Genomic DNA, 15,651 nt, shown 5'->3' on the forward strand with positions numbered 1-15,651 from the left:
GTACTACACTATGCCTTTTTTTTCATGATGTTGGACGACATACTATACTATGCCTTTTTTTCATGATTTTGGATGACGTACTATACTATGCCTTTTTTTCATGATTTTGGACGACGTACTACACTGACTTTTTTTCAGGATTTTGGATGACATACTATACTATGCCTTTTTCATGATTTTGATCAACATGATTTCGGTTGGCATACTATACTATGACTTTTTTTTCATGATTTTGGACGACGTACTACACTATGCCTTTTTTTCATGATTTTGGACTACATACTATACTATGACTTGTTTTTCATGATTTTGGATGACGTACTATACTATGACTTTTTGTCATGATTTTGGACGACATACTATACTATGCCTTTTTTTAATGATTTTGGACGACGTACCATACTATGACTTCTTTTTCATGATTTTGGATGACGTACTATACTATGACTTTTTTTTCACGATTTTGGACGACATACTATACTATGACTTTTTTTCATGATTTTGATCAACATACTATACTATGACTTGTTTTTCATGATTTTGGTTGACATAATATGCCATGACATTTTTTTTTTTTTTTTTCATGATTTTGATAGTAATATCACAATATATATCACAATTTTGATAGTAATACTATACTATGACTTTTTAGATTGATTTTGGACGACATACTATACTATGACTTTTTTCATGATTTTGATCAACATACTATACTATGACTTTTTTTTTCATGATTTTGGTCGACATAATATGCCATGACATTTTTTTTTTTTCCATGATTTTGATGGTAATAGTATAATATGACTTTTTTTCATGATTTTGACAGTAATACTATACTATGAGTTTTTTTCCCGATTTTGATAGTAATACTATGCTATGACTTTTTTTTCATTATTTGGGACGACATAGTATACTATGAGTTTTTTTCATGATTTGGGACGACATACTATACTACGACTTTTTTTTCATGATTTGGGATGACATACTATACTATGACTTTCTTTCAGGTTTGGGTACGACATACTATACTATGACCTTTTGTTTCACGATTTTGATAGTAATCATGAAAAACAGTCATAGTATATCGTCCCAAATCATGAAAAAAGTCATAGTATAGTATGACGTCCCACATAATGAAAAAAAAAGTCATAGTATAGCATTACTATCAAAATTGTGAAAAAAAAGTCACAGTATAGTATGTCATCCCAAATCATGAAAAAAGGTAATAGTGCATGTTGTCAGAAATCATGAAAAAAAAAGTCATAGTATAGTATGTCATCCCAAATCATGAAAAAAAAGCCGTAGTATATTATGGCGTCCCAAACCATGAAAAAAAGTCATAGTATAGTATGGTGACCCAAATCATGAAAAAAAGTCATAGTATGTCGTCCCAAATAATGAAATAAAAGTCATAGTATAGTATGTCGTCCCAAATCATGAAAAAAAGTCATAGTATAATATTATTATCAAAATCGTGAAAAAAAGTCATAGTATAGTATGTTGTCCCAAATCATGAAAAAAAAGTCATAGTATAGTATTTCTATCAAAATCGTGGGGGAAAAAAAGTCATGGTACAGTACGTCAACCAAAATCATGAAAAAAGGTTATGGTGTATGTCATCCCGAATCAAGAAAACAGTCATAGTATAGTATGTCATCCCAAATCATGAAAAAAAGTCATAGTATAGTATGTCATCCCAAATCATGAAAAAAAAGTCATAGTATAGTATGTTGTCCCAAATAATGAAAAAAAAGTCATAGTATAGTATTACTATCAAAATTGTGAAAAAAAAGTCACAGTACAGTACGTTGACCAAAATCATGAAAAAAGGTTATAGTGTATGTTGTCAGAAATCATGAAAAAAAAAGTCATAGTATATAGTATGTCATCCCAAATCATGGAAACAAAGTCGTAGTATAGTATGGCGTCCCAAACCATGAAAAAAAGTCATAGTATAGTACGTCGACCAAAATCATGAAAAAAGGTTATAGTGTATGTCATCCCGAATCAAGAAAAAAGTCATAGTATAGTATGTCATCCCAAATCACGAAAAAAGTCATAGTATATTATTATCACAAACATGAAAAAGTCATAGTATAGTATAGTATGTCAAAAAAAAGTAATAGTATAGAGTGTCATAAAAAAGTCATAACATAGTATGTCATTAAAAGTCATAGTATAGCATGACAAAAAAAGTCACAGTACAGTATGTTACAAAAACATAGTAAAGTATGTCATAAAAAATGTCATAGTACAGTATGTCAAAATAATCATAGTATAGTATGTCATTAAGTCATAGTATGGTATGTAAAAAAGAAAAGAAAAAAGTAATAGTATAGTATTTCAAAAAAGTCATAGTATAGTATGTCAAAAACATCATAGTACAGTATATAAAAAATGTCAAAGTATAATTGGTCAAAAAAACGTCATATTATCGAATGTAAAAAAAGTCATAGTACAGAATGTAAAAAAGTCATATTTTAGTATTTCATAAAAAATGCTATGAAAATTTTATAGCATGGGATGTCATGAAAAAAACCATAGGTTGTATAGTATAGTACAGTATGACATGAAAAATAGCATAGTATAGTATGTAAAAAAAAAAGTCATACTATCGTATGTCAAAAAAAGTCAGTACAGTACAGTATGTCAGGAAACGTCATAGTATAGTATGTCATAAAAAAGTCAGTGTAGTATGTCAAAAAAATCATAGTATAGTATCTCATAAAAAAGTCATAGTATAGTTTGTCATAAAAAGTCACAGTATAATATGTAAAAAAAATAGTAAAGTATGTCATTAAAAGTCATAGTATAGTATTTTATAAAAAAGTCATAGTATAGTATTTCAAAAACATCATTGTATAGTATGTTAAAAAAGTCATAGTATTGTATGTCATTTAAAAGTCATAGGAAAGTATGTTGTCAAAAAAGTCAAAATAGAACATGTCATAAAAAAGGCATAGTATGGTTTTTCATAAAATGCCATAAAAATGTATGTAAAAAAGAAAAAGTGAAATATGTAATAGTAAGGTATGTGTGTGATGTAACAATTTTATTAGAAAAGTCGTAGTATAGTAAGTTGCTAAAAATGGCACAAAAATTTCAGTTCAATATAGTGTCATTTCATAATATTGCATGCAATAAAAAACAACATCATAGTATCATAGTAACATAGTAACATCATTAAATGGTGGCCCTCACATACTTCATCCAACTGTGTGCCCCTCCGAAAAGCATCTGTCAGGTTACGAATGTTTACCTGCAGCATGGCAACGACTCCCTTGACTGGCACTTAGTCATCAAAACTTTGAAAAACCCTGCATTTATTGTATATCCATCGCGAGAAGAGTTACAAAGTTGGAGGCGTGTTTGTTGGGATATGTGCTAGATGGTAGGTACATGTCCTCTTTCCTTCGACTAGCAACTCTACTGTACTTACTGTAAGTCATATATTTTCTTTTCAACTATTTATGTACAATTTTAACACGTCTGTTTTCTCTGCAATTTACCTGAAAAGATCATTAATCATTACAGAGTGCAGAGCTGAAGAAAACAGTTGCTGCCAAGACAACAACCGTCTCTTGGTTGTCTTTGTTCAACAATTGGTTTAATCTTCGAGAAAAAGAGTTTCACACAATAGCAAACTGTGAGTAATGGTTTCCTAGTAACTACAGGACTTCATGTTCTCGAATAAATGATTCCAGGTCAAACTTTGGGTCACAAGCTGTTTAGCTGTGTGTGGCTGTGTGTGTGTGTGTGTGTGTGTGTGTGTGTGTGTGTGTGTGTGTGTTTGTGTGTGTGTGTGTGTGTGTAAGTATGTGGCTGAGTTCACAAATCCCCAGCACCTTCATACATCTTTTATGAGAGCTTTAGTGAGAACTCTGTGGTACTTACAGACACCACCAGGATTCTGCACTTCTTGCTAATATCGACACAAACAACCACAGCGGTCAGGAAATGTGAAAATAGAGTTACACAGTGGTGAAGCCTGTACAGGCAAATGGTGGCCTGAAGGTTGGAGAAAATGGAAAGATGCCAGTTCAAATCTGTGACCTGTGTGGTGGAAGACGAACTTGCATCACTTGCCTCAAAGTTGTCCTACATTCAACAGTGTACTGAAGTACAGAAGCAGATCAGAAAAATGCAAACAAAACATCAAAAGTAGAAGCGCTCATTATGCAGAATAGCCCATTTCACAGTGTTACATTATTACATATTCTGTATTTACATTATATTTACTGACGTATTAATGTGAAAGCAACATTTTCATGTTGTTTAGCTGGTAGAAGTGTAGCTAATTTTCCCTGCTAAATGTACTAGTTTAATCTATAACAATGTGCCAAATGTACTGTTGGACACATATTTCAAAATTTTAGCTTGCAAAAAAATTGTAACTGTCAAATAAATGTATTGAAGTATACAATGTTGCAACATTTACCACAAATTCAACCAATCCTCATTAATTCTGAACTATCTTGCAATTCCGTCCAATTTATTTACTTCCTTTTTTTTGCCTTACTTTGGTTGCTAAGGTCTTTTGTGCAATGGTTTAGGGATTCCTTAAGTGCAGGACCAAGACAATGAGAAAACAGTGAACATTTTAAGAAAACCTTAAAAAGAAGACTTAAGGGTGTTTAATCTCAATTTTATTTTGAGAAAACCTTAACCAGGACTTTAAGGAAAATGTTAACCTAAGGTGTTTTGTGCAACGGGCCCCAGGCACTTACTGTAGTGGCTAAATCATTGAAAGAGCCAACATGTTTCGACCACCACAGGTTTTCGTCAGGGGTTTAAAAACTGTCTGTGGAATATCTTGAGTAACTGGGTCATAATTTCTGTAGAGAGACACTGCTGTTGAGTTCTTCAAATGTATTTATGTGGTGCTTTGAGCACCACGAGCTGAGTGCCATCTTGTTCCACTATATTCAAGAGAATGCAGACATTTCAGCCAATACAGCCGATCTCTCCAACACTCTGCAACTCACACCAAAACAATCTAGATTGATAAATAACACTACAGGTAGAAGGTAAGAAGACATATATGTATATTTGATTTTGGGGTGAACTGTCCCTTTAACCATGTATCCTAACCTTGACTTCCCTCAACAAGAGAGCATTGTGATTGTAATGGAAGTTTTGTTGTTCAGACAGTAAATATGTCAGATGGAGGTTGCTCGATAAAAAAAAACATCTGGTAATTACAAGACTTTGGTATTTGATCATCAGTCAAGATTTTTAAATGTTCTAAATGTTTTATCATAGCTGAATTTTACAAGAAAAGATATGATGTGCTACAGAAATGGATCTGATAGTTTCAGGAATGTGAAGTTAATACTGCAAACACTTCAGCAGGAGTCTCTTACCGTCCTGTGCATCTTGTCCTCCAAATCCTGGTTGATCCTCTGAAGAGCTGCATAGCTACTCTGGATCCTGAAAGAACAGGAGAAGAATCATTACGGCCTGTTCAAAATTCAAACCACAACACATGATGACTAAAGAGTATCTTACTGTTTGTACTGCTAAGTACGCACCAGTAATCTCCACATAATTTTAGTCAGAGAAATAAATAAATTACTACATCAGGGCACTGACGGAGACTCTCGGAGGGGATTTGCAGGATATTTTAAGGACTGACTCAGATTTGGAGATCACTGAGGATAAAAATCTACTGAGCCAAAACACAGTAAAAAGGGTTGATGATATGTTTAAGTGCCACAGCAGGAGACAACATAACCACATCTAAACATGAAATACATAAAAAGATCTACGATAGGAAATCAGTAAACATTCTCAAGCAGACCCGTAGCACTGACTGAAGACTCCTTTTAATTCTCTCATCACTACTGCTCTTTGGTAGATTTCCAGTGCATTAGTGATCTTAATGGAATAGGACCTTGACTCTTTATTTGTTAACTTGTTCCCGGTGTTTTTATCATGTCAGCTCTCAGTTCAGTATCACATTTTCACATTAGCTCTCAGGCCGAACAGAGTGTTGATAAACCGGCATTTATGGCTCCATTAACCTGACAGATATGGAGAGTGTGGGCAGTGCAGACAAAACGCAAAGACAAATCATAAAACAAAGACCTAAGAGAGATATGAGTGAGCTCAAAGGGAGCGTAAATGAAAATAAAGGAGTGGCACTGGAAGAGAGTGGTTCGCTGATTGATGGAGAACAAACAAAACCGGCCATTATGAGCAACATTACCAAGTGCTGTTACTCATTTAAGAGGAGCATAAAACCCGTGTCTTTCAGGCAGCTCTCTCCATCTTCAACAAGCTCTACCAATCATTCACATAGTTAAAATAGGACCAAGGGGTTGGGACTGGGTTGTGCTGATCAAAATAACATGAGATAGAATTTGTGCAGAGTCTGTGGAAATCAGACTGTAGGTGAGAAAGTCTCCTGGGCGCATGCAAATGCCTCGTCCGCCAAGTTTCAAGGAGGAGTTTCAAGTTTATTTAAACAGCATATTGTACATGCGCATAGATGCTAATTAGATTATCCTGTCAGAGGACCACAGAAATAAGATGAATTGGTGCTTCCAACACCTTGGGAAAACAGAAATAGCCAATTAAAGCAAGGCAGCTGCAAACCTATTGGCTGACAAAGTCATCAATACCGGTCAGTTCTGCAAAACCCTGGATTACAGTAAGTTCAACTATTCTTTTTTCTTGATTTGTCCATTTTACATTATCTGCTCATGGCGTCTACAACATGGTTAAAGTTAGGGAAAGATGGTAATAATGCCAAATTAAAAGGTACACTATGCAGATTGTCTGGCTGTCAATTTATCTGCAGAGACTCTGCCCTCTGCCTTTCTTTGTGGTTGGGAAGTATTTGGGTGTGTAGCCCAAGTGGCAACCTCTGAGGCTGAAAAAGAAGTTCCAAAAAACTGCAGTTTCTCTAATGGCCACTTGAGGCTGCCTCCAAAAGCGAGTCAATCCTCATAGACCCGTGTTAAAAGGCCTAATTTTTGGGGGAGAGGCGGGGTATACCCTTGACTCGCCCTCACATTCTCACCTACGGGCACCTTCAAGTTGGGTGTGACTTAATGCCCCAAGCGAGGGACTTCAAGTATCTTGGGGTCTTGTTCACGAGTGAGGGTAGAATGGAGTGTATATGGACTGGTGAAGAGAGAGCTGAGGTGGAAGGCATAGCTTTTGATTTACTGGTCCATCTACGTCCCAACCCTCACCTATGGTCATGAGCTATGGGAAATGTCTGAAAGAATGAGGTCCTGGATACAAGCGGCCAAAATGAGTTTCCTCAGAAGGGTGGCGGGCTCAGCCTTAGAGATAGGGTAAGGAGCTCGAAAATCCAGAGGGAGTAGAGCCGCTGCTCCTTCGCTTCGAAAGGGGTCAGTTGAGGTGGTTCGGGCATATGATCAGGATGCCTCCTAGGTACCTCCGATTAGAGGTGTTCCAGGCACATCCAACTGGTAGGAGGCCCCAGGGCAGACCCAGAACACACTGGAGGAATTACATATCTTGTCTGGACTGGGAACTTCTTGGGGTCCCCCAGGAGGAGATGAAAGGTGTTGCTGGGAAGAGGGATGTCTGGAATACATTGCTCAGCCTGCTGTCCCCAGGACCCAGCTTCGGATAAGCAGTTGAAAATGGATCGATAGATGGAATTAACATAACCTGCATGATTTTGGACTGTGGGAGGGAGCCGGAGAACTCGCAGAAAACTCACACTGACATAAAAATATGCAAACTCCACACAGAGGGACCCTGTTCAAACCTGGGTCCCTCTTGCTGTGAGGTGACAGTACTAATCGTTGTACCACCGTGCCACCCATGTTTATGAACAGTAACAGTTCCTGCATAATATACCTGTAACTATTGTAAAACTATGGTTAAAGTTAGGAAGAGATCATGGCTACAGTTAATACTTCATGTTTGAAACAAAGAATGAACACTGGTCCCCTGCATGATATTCAGATGCTTGACACCACAGTCACTGCTTCCTGTACTGAATGTATGCATTTGTAGGTGGAGGTGTAGAATCGTCAAATATGGACCTAATTACTTGGGATACTGGGCTGCAAATGAGCTGAGTACCACTCTCATGGCCGTTAATGACATGTAACAGCATGTAAAAAACCTCATCTATCACCTAATTTCCTTGTCGACACAGTTCGACTTTGCTGGGTTTCTCCCTGATTGGAATTTGACAGTTCATGCATACATAAAAAGGCGAGCTGCCCACTGAGTCATGCACACATGCACACACACCTGCGTAGTTTCTCTGTAAATTTCTCCAGTTCCTCCTGGGCCCGGCGCAGCTCAGTCTCAAGGTACTGCCGAGTGGAATCGAACTCCGTCTCCACCATCTCTAGTTTGTGGGTGGTGTAGGACAGGCGCTTGCGGAGGTCATCCTTGTGGTCGTGGAAAGAGCTGAACGTACAGCAGAGAGAGTTTAGAGAACAGGGAGACGCAGTCACAACACTGATGTACTTTCATGGCTATCCAAGTTTGTCAGATTCATTGAGCCAAGTAGAGAGAGGAAGAGGAAACAGACAGAGAGAGAAAAGGCAGTAAAGTAAAAGCTAAAGTGTGTTTGTGTTTGTGTGAGAGAGAGGGAAAGGGATGAAGTGTAGCTGGAGCGTAATTCAGTCCAGAGTGAGAAAGGTCCCAGGCAAGGGGAAGGCAGTGAAGCCGATGGGGAGGAGGAGATGGATGGAGGAGGAATACTAATCATTTCCCATTCACAGGGTGGGAGCAAAGCTGGGAGAGGAGCTCCCATCGGTGTAATGGTGAATTCCATTACACAACCCCCCTATCGAATCTCTGAAAGAATAGGAAAAGGATTTTTCTGCCCCCAGACACACACCGTGGGTGATTCATAGAAAAGAAAATACAGAATGGGCCACGGCTTTAAAAGAGGGTGAAAGAGGCGGAAAGAGCATGAGAGAGCGTAGGTGAGAATAGCACCGTTTCAACACCATCAACAGCAACAACATAGCAGACAGGGAGCAATATTTCGTTCATTTGATGCAGGTTTGAGTGTGGGGATGAAACACACAGACTGGGACTGACTGAGGGAATGGATGTGGTAATGAAAGGCTAGAGATGGGGAGCAGGGTCTGTGTGCGCTCTGGGGGATTTAGCATTTTGCCAGACTGATGGATACTTGGCTCACAGAGAGGTTCGATGGCTCAGCGCTGCCAACCAGCAGGCGCAACGAGTGCACCTCCAAGCCCACCTCGGCCCAGAGCCTCAATTAGGAAGCTGGCAGTAAAGGAGGAGAAAATGGTGTCCACAGAAAGACTTATAGATGGTGTGTCAATACGAAGGTGGGACAATGGACTACCTTTGGTGTCTGGGTACGTGGTTGAAGCTCTCCAATAATTAAGCCTTTTTCAAGCAATAAGAAGTCAGTATATAAGCAGCCGAGCAAAAATATGCCCATAAACGTGGTGTTAGAATAGTAAATAAACATCTGGCTGTGTGCAAAAACAGCACTACATTTCAAAGGAATAGATATACAATTTGAACAATATGCAAATTTCTTTGCAAGAATGTTGCATAGTTACTGATACCACTCTCATCATCTGTTTGCTAAAAGGCATAGTATATAGTCCCCTTTCATACATGCACTGCAAACATTAAATATTTAGACATTACCCGAAGGAGTTGTATATAAAAACGGAAATATCCTAATCAGTTGGAATGGACATTAAACAGACCTTACCCTGCCAGCTCCCCGGTACAAAGTCTGTAATGTCTGATTGAGCCCATGTGTGAATAGAGCGGGTAATTGTCCGGAGGATTCACAGCAAGCGAGTGGGTGTGTTGACGACGTTCCTGTCATGCAGATTGCTTGAAACCAAGGTTGATGTGCATTTGTCCAACCAAATTCTCATCGGTCACACAATCACTGGTGTTACTTTAATAAGGCCGTGTGTCCACCAAAGCTTTTTTTTTTCCTCAGCTGAAAACAGTTGTTGTTGTTCAGCAGTAGATTTGTCCACTGTGATGGTCACACAGGAGCCCTTGTTGTAGCAGCACGATGGCTAACGTTAGCTAGTAAGTCTCTTTCTTGTATGCAGTGTCACAGACATATTTAATGTTAGTAACGTAACGTTGTATATGACATCGTCAACCCCTATAGTGTCCAGTATGTCAGATTTTTCTCATCTGTCCTGTTCAACCCTTAGAGGTGTGACAGACTTGCACACGCAGCTCAGACGGAAAAGCGTTACAGTGTGCCGTTTATTTACGGATAATATTACATTGGAGATCACATTTATTTTTCACTCGAGGCATTCCACTTGAATGAACCATGAGTTTACTTGCCCTGGGTAGGTGTTAATGTGGAGCTCTGTGACAGGAAGAAACACTTTGTTGGATGCACAATGCTACCAGGTAGAGTGCACTGTGGCCAAATGATTTAATCTAGAGATAACGTGCAGGTTTTTAACCCAATCAACCAAGCGATTGGTTGAAGAGTAGGTAGAGTTTCAGTCGACCAAGATTTTCTTTGGTTGACCACAGCTTGAGAAAACCAACATCTAAAGGTGCAGAAAAAGAAGAAGGGTCATTTTCAAGATAGAAACGAAAATGTCTCATTGGAGAGTTGACCAGATTTGGGAACTTTTGTCAGTAAGGGCTGAAATCAAGAGACAAATTCAAGGAACAACTAAATTATGAACTAGCTCCCTGACCACTGTGTAATCCGTGTCACATCCTGCCTCCTGCATGCACTATCCAGGTACCAGCAATCGCCTAAACCAACACAGTATTTACAGTAGGTGCAAACACTTCTAACACAGACAGTATTCTGTTGTGTGCTGCATGCATAAAAGGGAAACTCTGGACAATGTCCGGACCTGATCCTCTGCATATTATCTGGACTTCATTTGAGAAAATGGCTTATCATTTGTCTTCAAAACTCACTCTTGCAAACAAAGCAAGTAAGCGAATTTAAAAAATGTTCCTTTATAAATGTTTGACAGACAGATGAGTCATTGAATAGTTTATGCATCCAGCACGATGAGGCTCGCAGACTCAGCCAACTCTGCTTGCCTCACGCTACAACAAAACAAAATCTTTACAACCTCTAACAGCTGCAAGTGATGTTGTAAAATCACATGGCAAAGAGCCAGAGAGCTATTGTAAGTACATGTGAAAATTGCTCTGGGCTCTTATCACTATGTAATGCCAGTTTAATTAAGTCTGAGCACACAGCCATTGATTTTTTTTATTTTTTGTAGGTATTACTTTTTTTTTCACGTGTCCAGATTTATAAGACTAAAGCGCAGTGCAGCATTAACTTGGATGTAGATGTCAGCTGATACACGACAGGAGAGATGAAGATGAGTGATGGGAATGAATAGACGCCACATTATGTTTTTAATGTCTTTTTAATGGTCATGACCTCCCAATGAGAATCCATTTCCATTAGTCAAAATGAATGAAATGGATCCGCCGACAATGTGGCTGATGTTTAGAGTTTAAAACACTCCCCAGACTGACTCATCTTACCTTCTTTTCTGATGTTTGCAACCATTTCTCTGTGTTTTGAGGGCAGTTTTGCCAATGTATATCTTTTTCATATTTTTCTCTCTGCCTTGGCTCTCATGTGTGTATAGCTGTTGCCTCTGCTGCCGCTGCTGCTGGTCGGCTGAATGTCGAAGCCAAGTTTGAACTCTAACCACAAACCAACAGTCAAAGCTCTAAGTCTTGCCTGGGGAGGCAGATAGGAGTTGGCTATCTGTGATGACCCTGGCAAGAGAGCAGAGAAAAACAGCTTTGAAGTCCCGCAGATTTAGCAGCACATTTAGTTCTGTTGACTCCAGAGAAAAACTGCGATTTTGGGTGCATTCAAAAACGAGCTCCTTGGTGTGATGAAGCACAACTGGGGGATCAATTAGATAAAGTTCAGTAAACAAACTTAAAGAGCATGCAATACTCTGAATTATTGCACCTTCCGCTGAACTTTGCTCTTCCTATGGAAATATCAATGCACAAAGATCTTTTTCCTATGAGTCTATAATCCAATAAGCACATTTCGAAATATAACCAACACAAGTTACACTGTAAAAGCAAACTACAACACTGAATGTAGAAAAATTAATATTCCTATCACTTGTGCCTCCTTTTTCATCATTTCATTCTCTCTCATGCTTGGAACAATTGAATGCAGCCACCGCAAACTACAGGACCCTATGGAATAGTGAGTTATTGACCAGCTGACCACAGAGGTTATTCCTCAATAAATCAGTGTTATGATGAATGCGTGTGTGTTTCCATTTCCATCTTTCATCATTGCTCTGTAGTGCTGGGGCTTGAACTTCGCTCCCCTGCACTGCAAGAACTTAATAACCTGCCACCAGCTCGCATAAAATGCCAGAATAAACCTTGAGAGTTGTACATCTTTTCTTTATGCAGCTGCATTAATAAGTCTTGTTGGTGATATCAATGCCCATTAGCTACCAATGTGATGTTACAAATCATAGAACGTGAAATAGTTGCACCTGAAAATTGAAGAGGTATTAAGAGCAAAACAACTGTGCGTTGAAGCAGCCACTTTTTGGCTGTAGTAAGAGCAATACCAGGTATTTTAAGGAGTTTGGTGTCTTTTTAACCTCTCTAAAGCAAAGAACTTGAGTGCAAAACTTCAAAGAATAAATCAAACACTGTCTTATCTACTCCCACATGAGCTGCCAACATTGGCATCCAGCTAAAAAGTTTACTGCAGTAACCTGACCGCGTGTTACTTACAAGGCCAAGGAGCATTTCATTAGCTTCATTAGCTGTGGGGTTATAGGTTACGCTAAAGGGACAGTTCACCCCAAATCAAAAATACATACTTTTCATCTTACCTGTAGTGCTATTTATCAAGCTAGATTGGTCTGAGTTGCCCAGTGTTGGAGATATTGGCTGTAGAGATGTCTGCCCTGTCTTGAATACAATGGAACTAGATGGCACTCAGCTTGTGGTGCTCAAAATGCTAATAAAATAAATTTGAAAAACTCTACGGCAACGTCTCTGTCCAGAAATCATGACCCGATTACTCAAGATAATCCATAGACCTTGTTGTGAGCAGTTTCATGTAGGAACTATTTTCTTTCACAACTCAGCCCGCCAACTGTATTGCTGCGCAGAAGGAAGTGTGCATCTACTCATGGATAAGAGGCTCGTGGTGGTGAGATGTAAACATGAATGGCGTCCTCCTCAGCTGAGCTGTAATGTTAGCGAGCGGTTGATACGGTTGGCGGGTGTAGAACGGTAGAAAGAAAATAGTTCCTACATGAAACTGCTCACAACAACGGCCTATGGATTATCTTGAGTAACTGTGTCATGATTTCTGGAAAGAGACATTGCTGTTGAGTTTTTCAAATGTATGTTTTTTTGCCACTTTGAGCACCACAAGCTGAGTGCCATCTAGTTCTATCTTTAAGAGAAGGCAGACATCTCTACGGCTGATATCTCCAACACTCAGCAGCTCACAGCCAAAACAATTTAGAGTGACAAACAGCAGTACAGGTAAAGATGTATTTCTGATTTTTGTGTTAATTGTCTCTTCGAAGGCCCATGCACTACTAGCACATCCACTGTGTAGTACTCCTTATTGTGTGGAATCAGAAACTGTGAACCTAAATTTGCAAAACTCTCACGAGCCACTTCAAAATATCACTCTCTTGTTGTTTTATGTAGTGCGACAATGCTGTGGTTAAGGTCTAGTTTGGTTAAGGCACAAAAAGCACTTGATTAAGGTTAGGGAGAGATCATGGTTTGGGTTAAAATGATCACTTAAAACATGAATCGTGAAAATGAGTGAAATCTGGGTTTACCATCTAGACATCAACGGAGGCCAGTCCATGCTGTCAGAGCTAACCAAAAGTTTGCAGCTCTGAGGTGTTCTCTATTGGATTTGGGTAAGTTTTCAGCCCAGCAACAACAGCCAGACTCATAATGTTTGGCAACACATTGGTTATTTTTCACACTAAATGACTAGAAAAGAGAGAGGCCTGCTTTTGTCTGCTTCTGTATGAAATTGAAGACCCATTGTTTCAAAAATCACAAAGAATTTTCAGTAGTTAATTTGCCACCGTCATGTTGCAAACTGCATTATGGGCCTACCACCACAAGTATATATTATAACTGGAGCACAAACATTTCAATAAGTCCATATATTTGCCCTTTAAACACGATTATGTCTTCTCCTTAAGAGCCAAGTAAGCATAAATGCATAAATGGAGACCATAACTTTTATCGGTCCCCGCAGAGTGGCAGGGTGGCAGGGTGGCAGTTCAACAACAAGCTGGAATGAATGTTTTGTCGCCTGCTGCCATTTCTAATGGCACCACCACTTATTATTTTTAATCTCCCTTCAACACTGGCTCAGGAAACAATGGCAGTTTCTGGAAACACTGTTAATACGGTTGCAGTGGCCGTTTTCTTATCTGCAAGTCACAGAGGGGGAGAGAGCGAAAGACGACAGAAATAGTTGCTGAATTGGTAAGTAAGTGTGGTTCTATAGAATCCATCCTCACATGCACAAACATAAACACAACATTTCCTGCAGTGCATCAGAAGTACTGTACCACCACTGTATCTTAACACCTCCCCCAGGGGGATAAACAGCAGATCTCGGTGCCTCAGGTGTTGTCTGGCAAGGTAAACACTATCCACATGAAGGAACAAATCTGAGTCCTCAGAGAACCTCGTGATAGGCTTACTGCTGTTTCTACGCTGCCAGAGAAACTTAAAACAGCACAGGATATGTAAATTAAGCACACTTTCCTCTACAGTGTTTCCTCATAAGTGTTAAGAGGAGTCTACAGTGTGGATGGAAACAAGAGTAAACCCTGTTTACCTGAAAAACTTTCCCCATGTGTTACAACTTGTCATAATGATCAGACAATGTGCACTACAGGGAGTACAACAAATGGTTGTTGTAATGCTGCAGACTATAACCTACTTCAGGCAGTTTCCACCTCCCACTCTGCCTGTATACTTTCTTTCTTTCGTGGCTCCAATAGCAAGTGACTCCAGTTTAATTTAGAACAAAGAAAAAAAACCTTAATGTGAAACCTACTAAAGGTCACAACCAGCCAGCATCCATCTTGGATCTACACTGGGGAGCCCTTACGGTGCCCGCAGGTTGATTTACTAGTAATGAGCTACGGGAGGTGAGCGAGGTAGAGCTACTGCCTGCCAGATACACTACTCACAGTGACCAAATGAGAACATTAAACTTTAATGGCCGCTGTGCCATCCCTCCTGAAGTCTGCTATTAAGTGAGCAGCTCACAGAGACACAATCACCTTATCTACTGTAAACAGTGAACCTGAGGAGAACTCCGTAGGTGTTATTTTTGTTGTTCCCATCATCATCTCTAATGGTTGTGATGACAATGTTATAACTAACCAAAGTAATTGCTGAGATCTGGGAGCATGGTGACATAGCTGCAAAGAAGTCTGATGCTGCAAGAGCTAATAAGAGCAAACACTTAGGGTTAGAAAACATTCTCTAAACTACTTTCAACAAATCCTCCAAGCAAAAGAGGTTCGTCATTGCCTTCCATATGGACGCACATGAATGTTTCTGATCTGCTTTAGGTTGGGTTTCTGTCTATTCTGCCATTCATACACATACACTGGTGGCCAAAGCTACCTGCTACTCATACACATTCAC

The 15,651-nt window shown here is 39.2% G+C and overlaps 1 protein-coding gene across 1 annotated transcript in view; it reads right to left on the reverse strand.

The window, feature by feature from the left end:
• The window catches only part of LOC126401186 (brain-enriched guanylate kinase-associated protein-like), a 45,684-nt gene that overhangs the window by 11,305 nt on the left and 18,728 nt on the right, over positions 1–15,651 (reverse strand). The window contains exons 2-4 of the mRNA XM_050062304.1: positions 11,494–11,733; positions 8,242–8,403; positions 5,364–5,430 (exon numbers count right to left, since the gene is read on the reverse strand). Coding sequence (XP_049918261.1) covers positions 5,364–5,430; positions 8,242–8,403; positions 11,494–11,564 — 300 coding nt within the window. The 5' untranslated portion in view covers positions 11,565–11,733. The remainder of the gene's footprint in view (positions 1–5,363; positions 5,431–8,241; positions 8,404–11,493; positions 11,734–15,651) is intronic.

The sequence above is a fragment of the Epinephelus moara genome, chromosome 14 (genome assembly GCF_006386435.1).
Source record: "Epinephelus moara isolate mb chromosome 14, YSFRI_EMoa_1.0, whole genome shotgun sequence".
Classification (NCBI taxonomy): Eukaryota; Metazoa; Chordata; class Actinopteri; order Perciformes; family Serranidae; genus Epinephelus; species Epinephelus moara.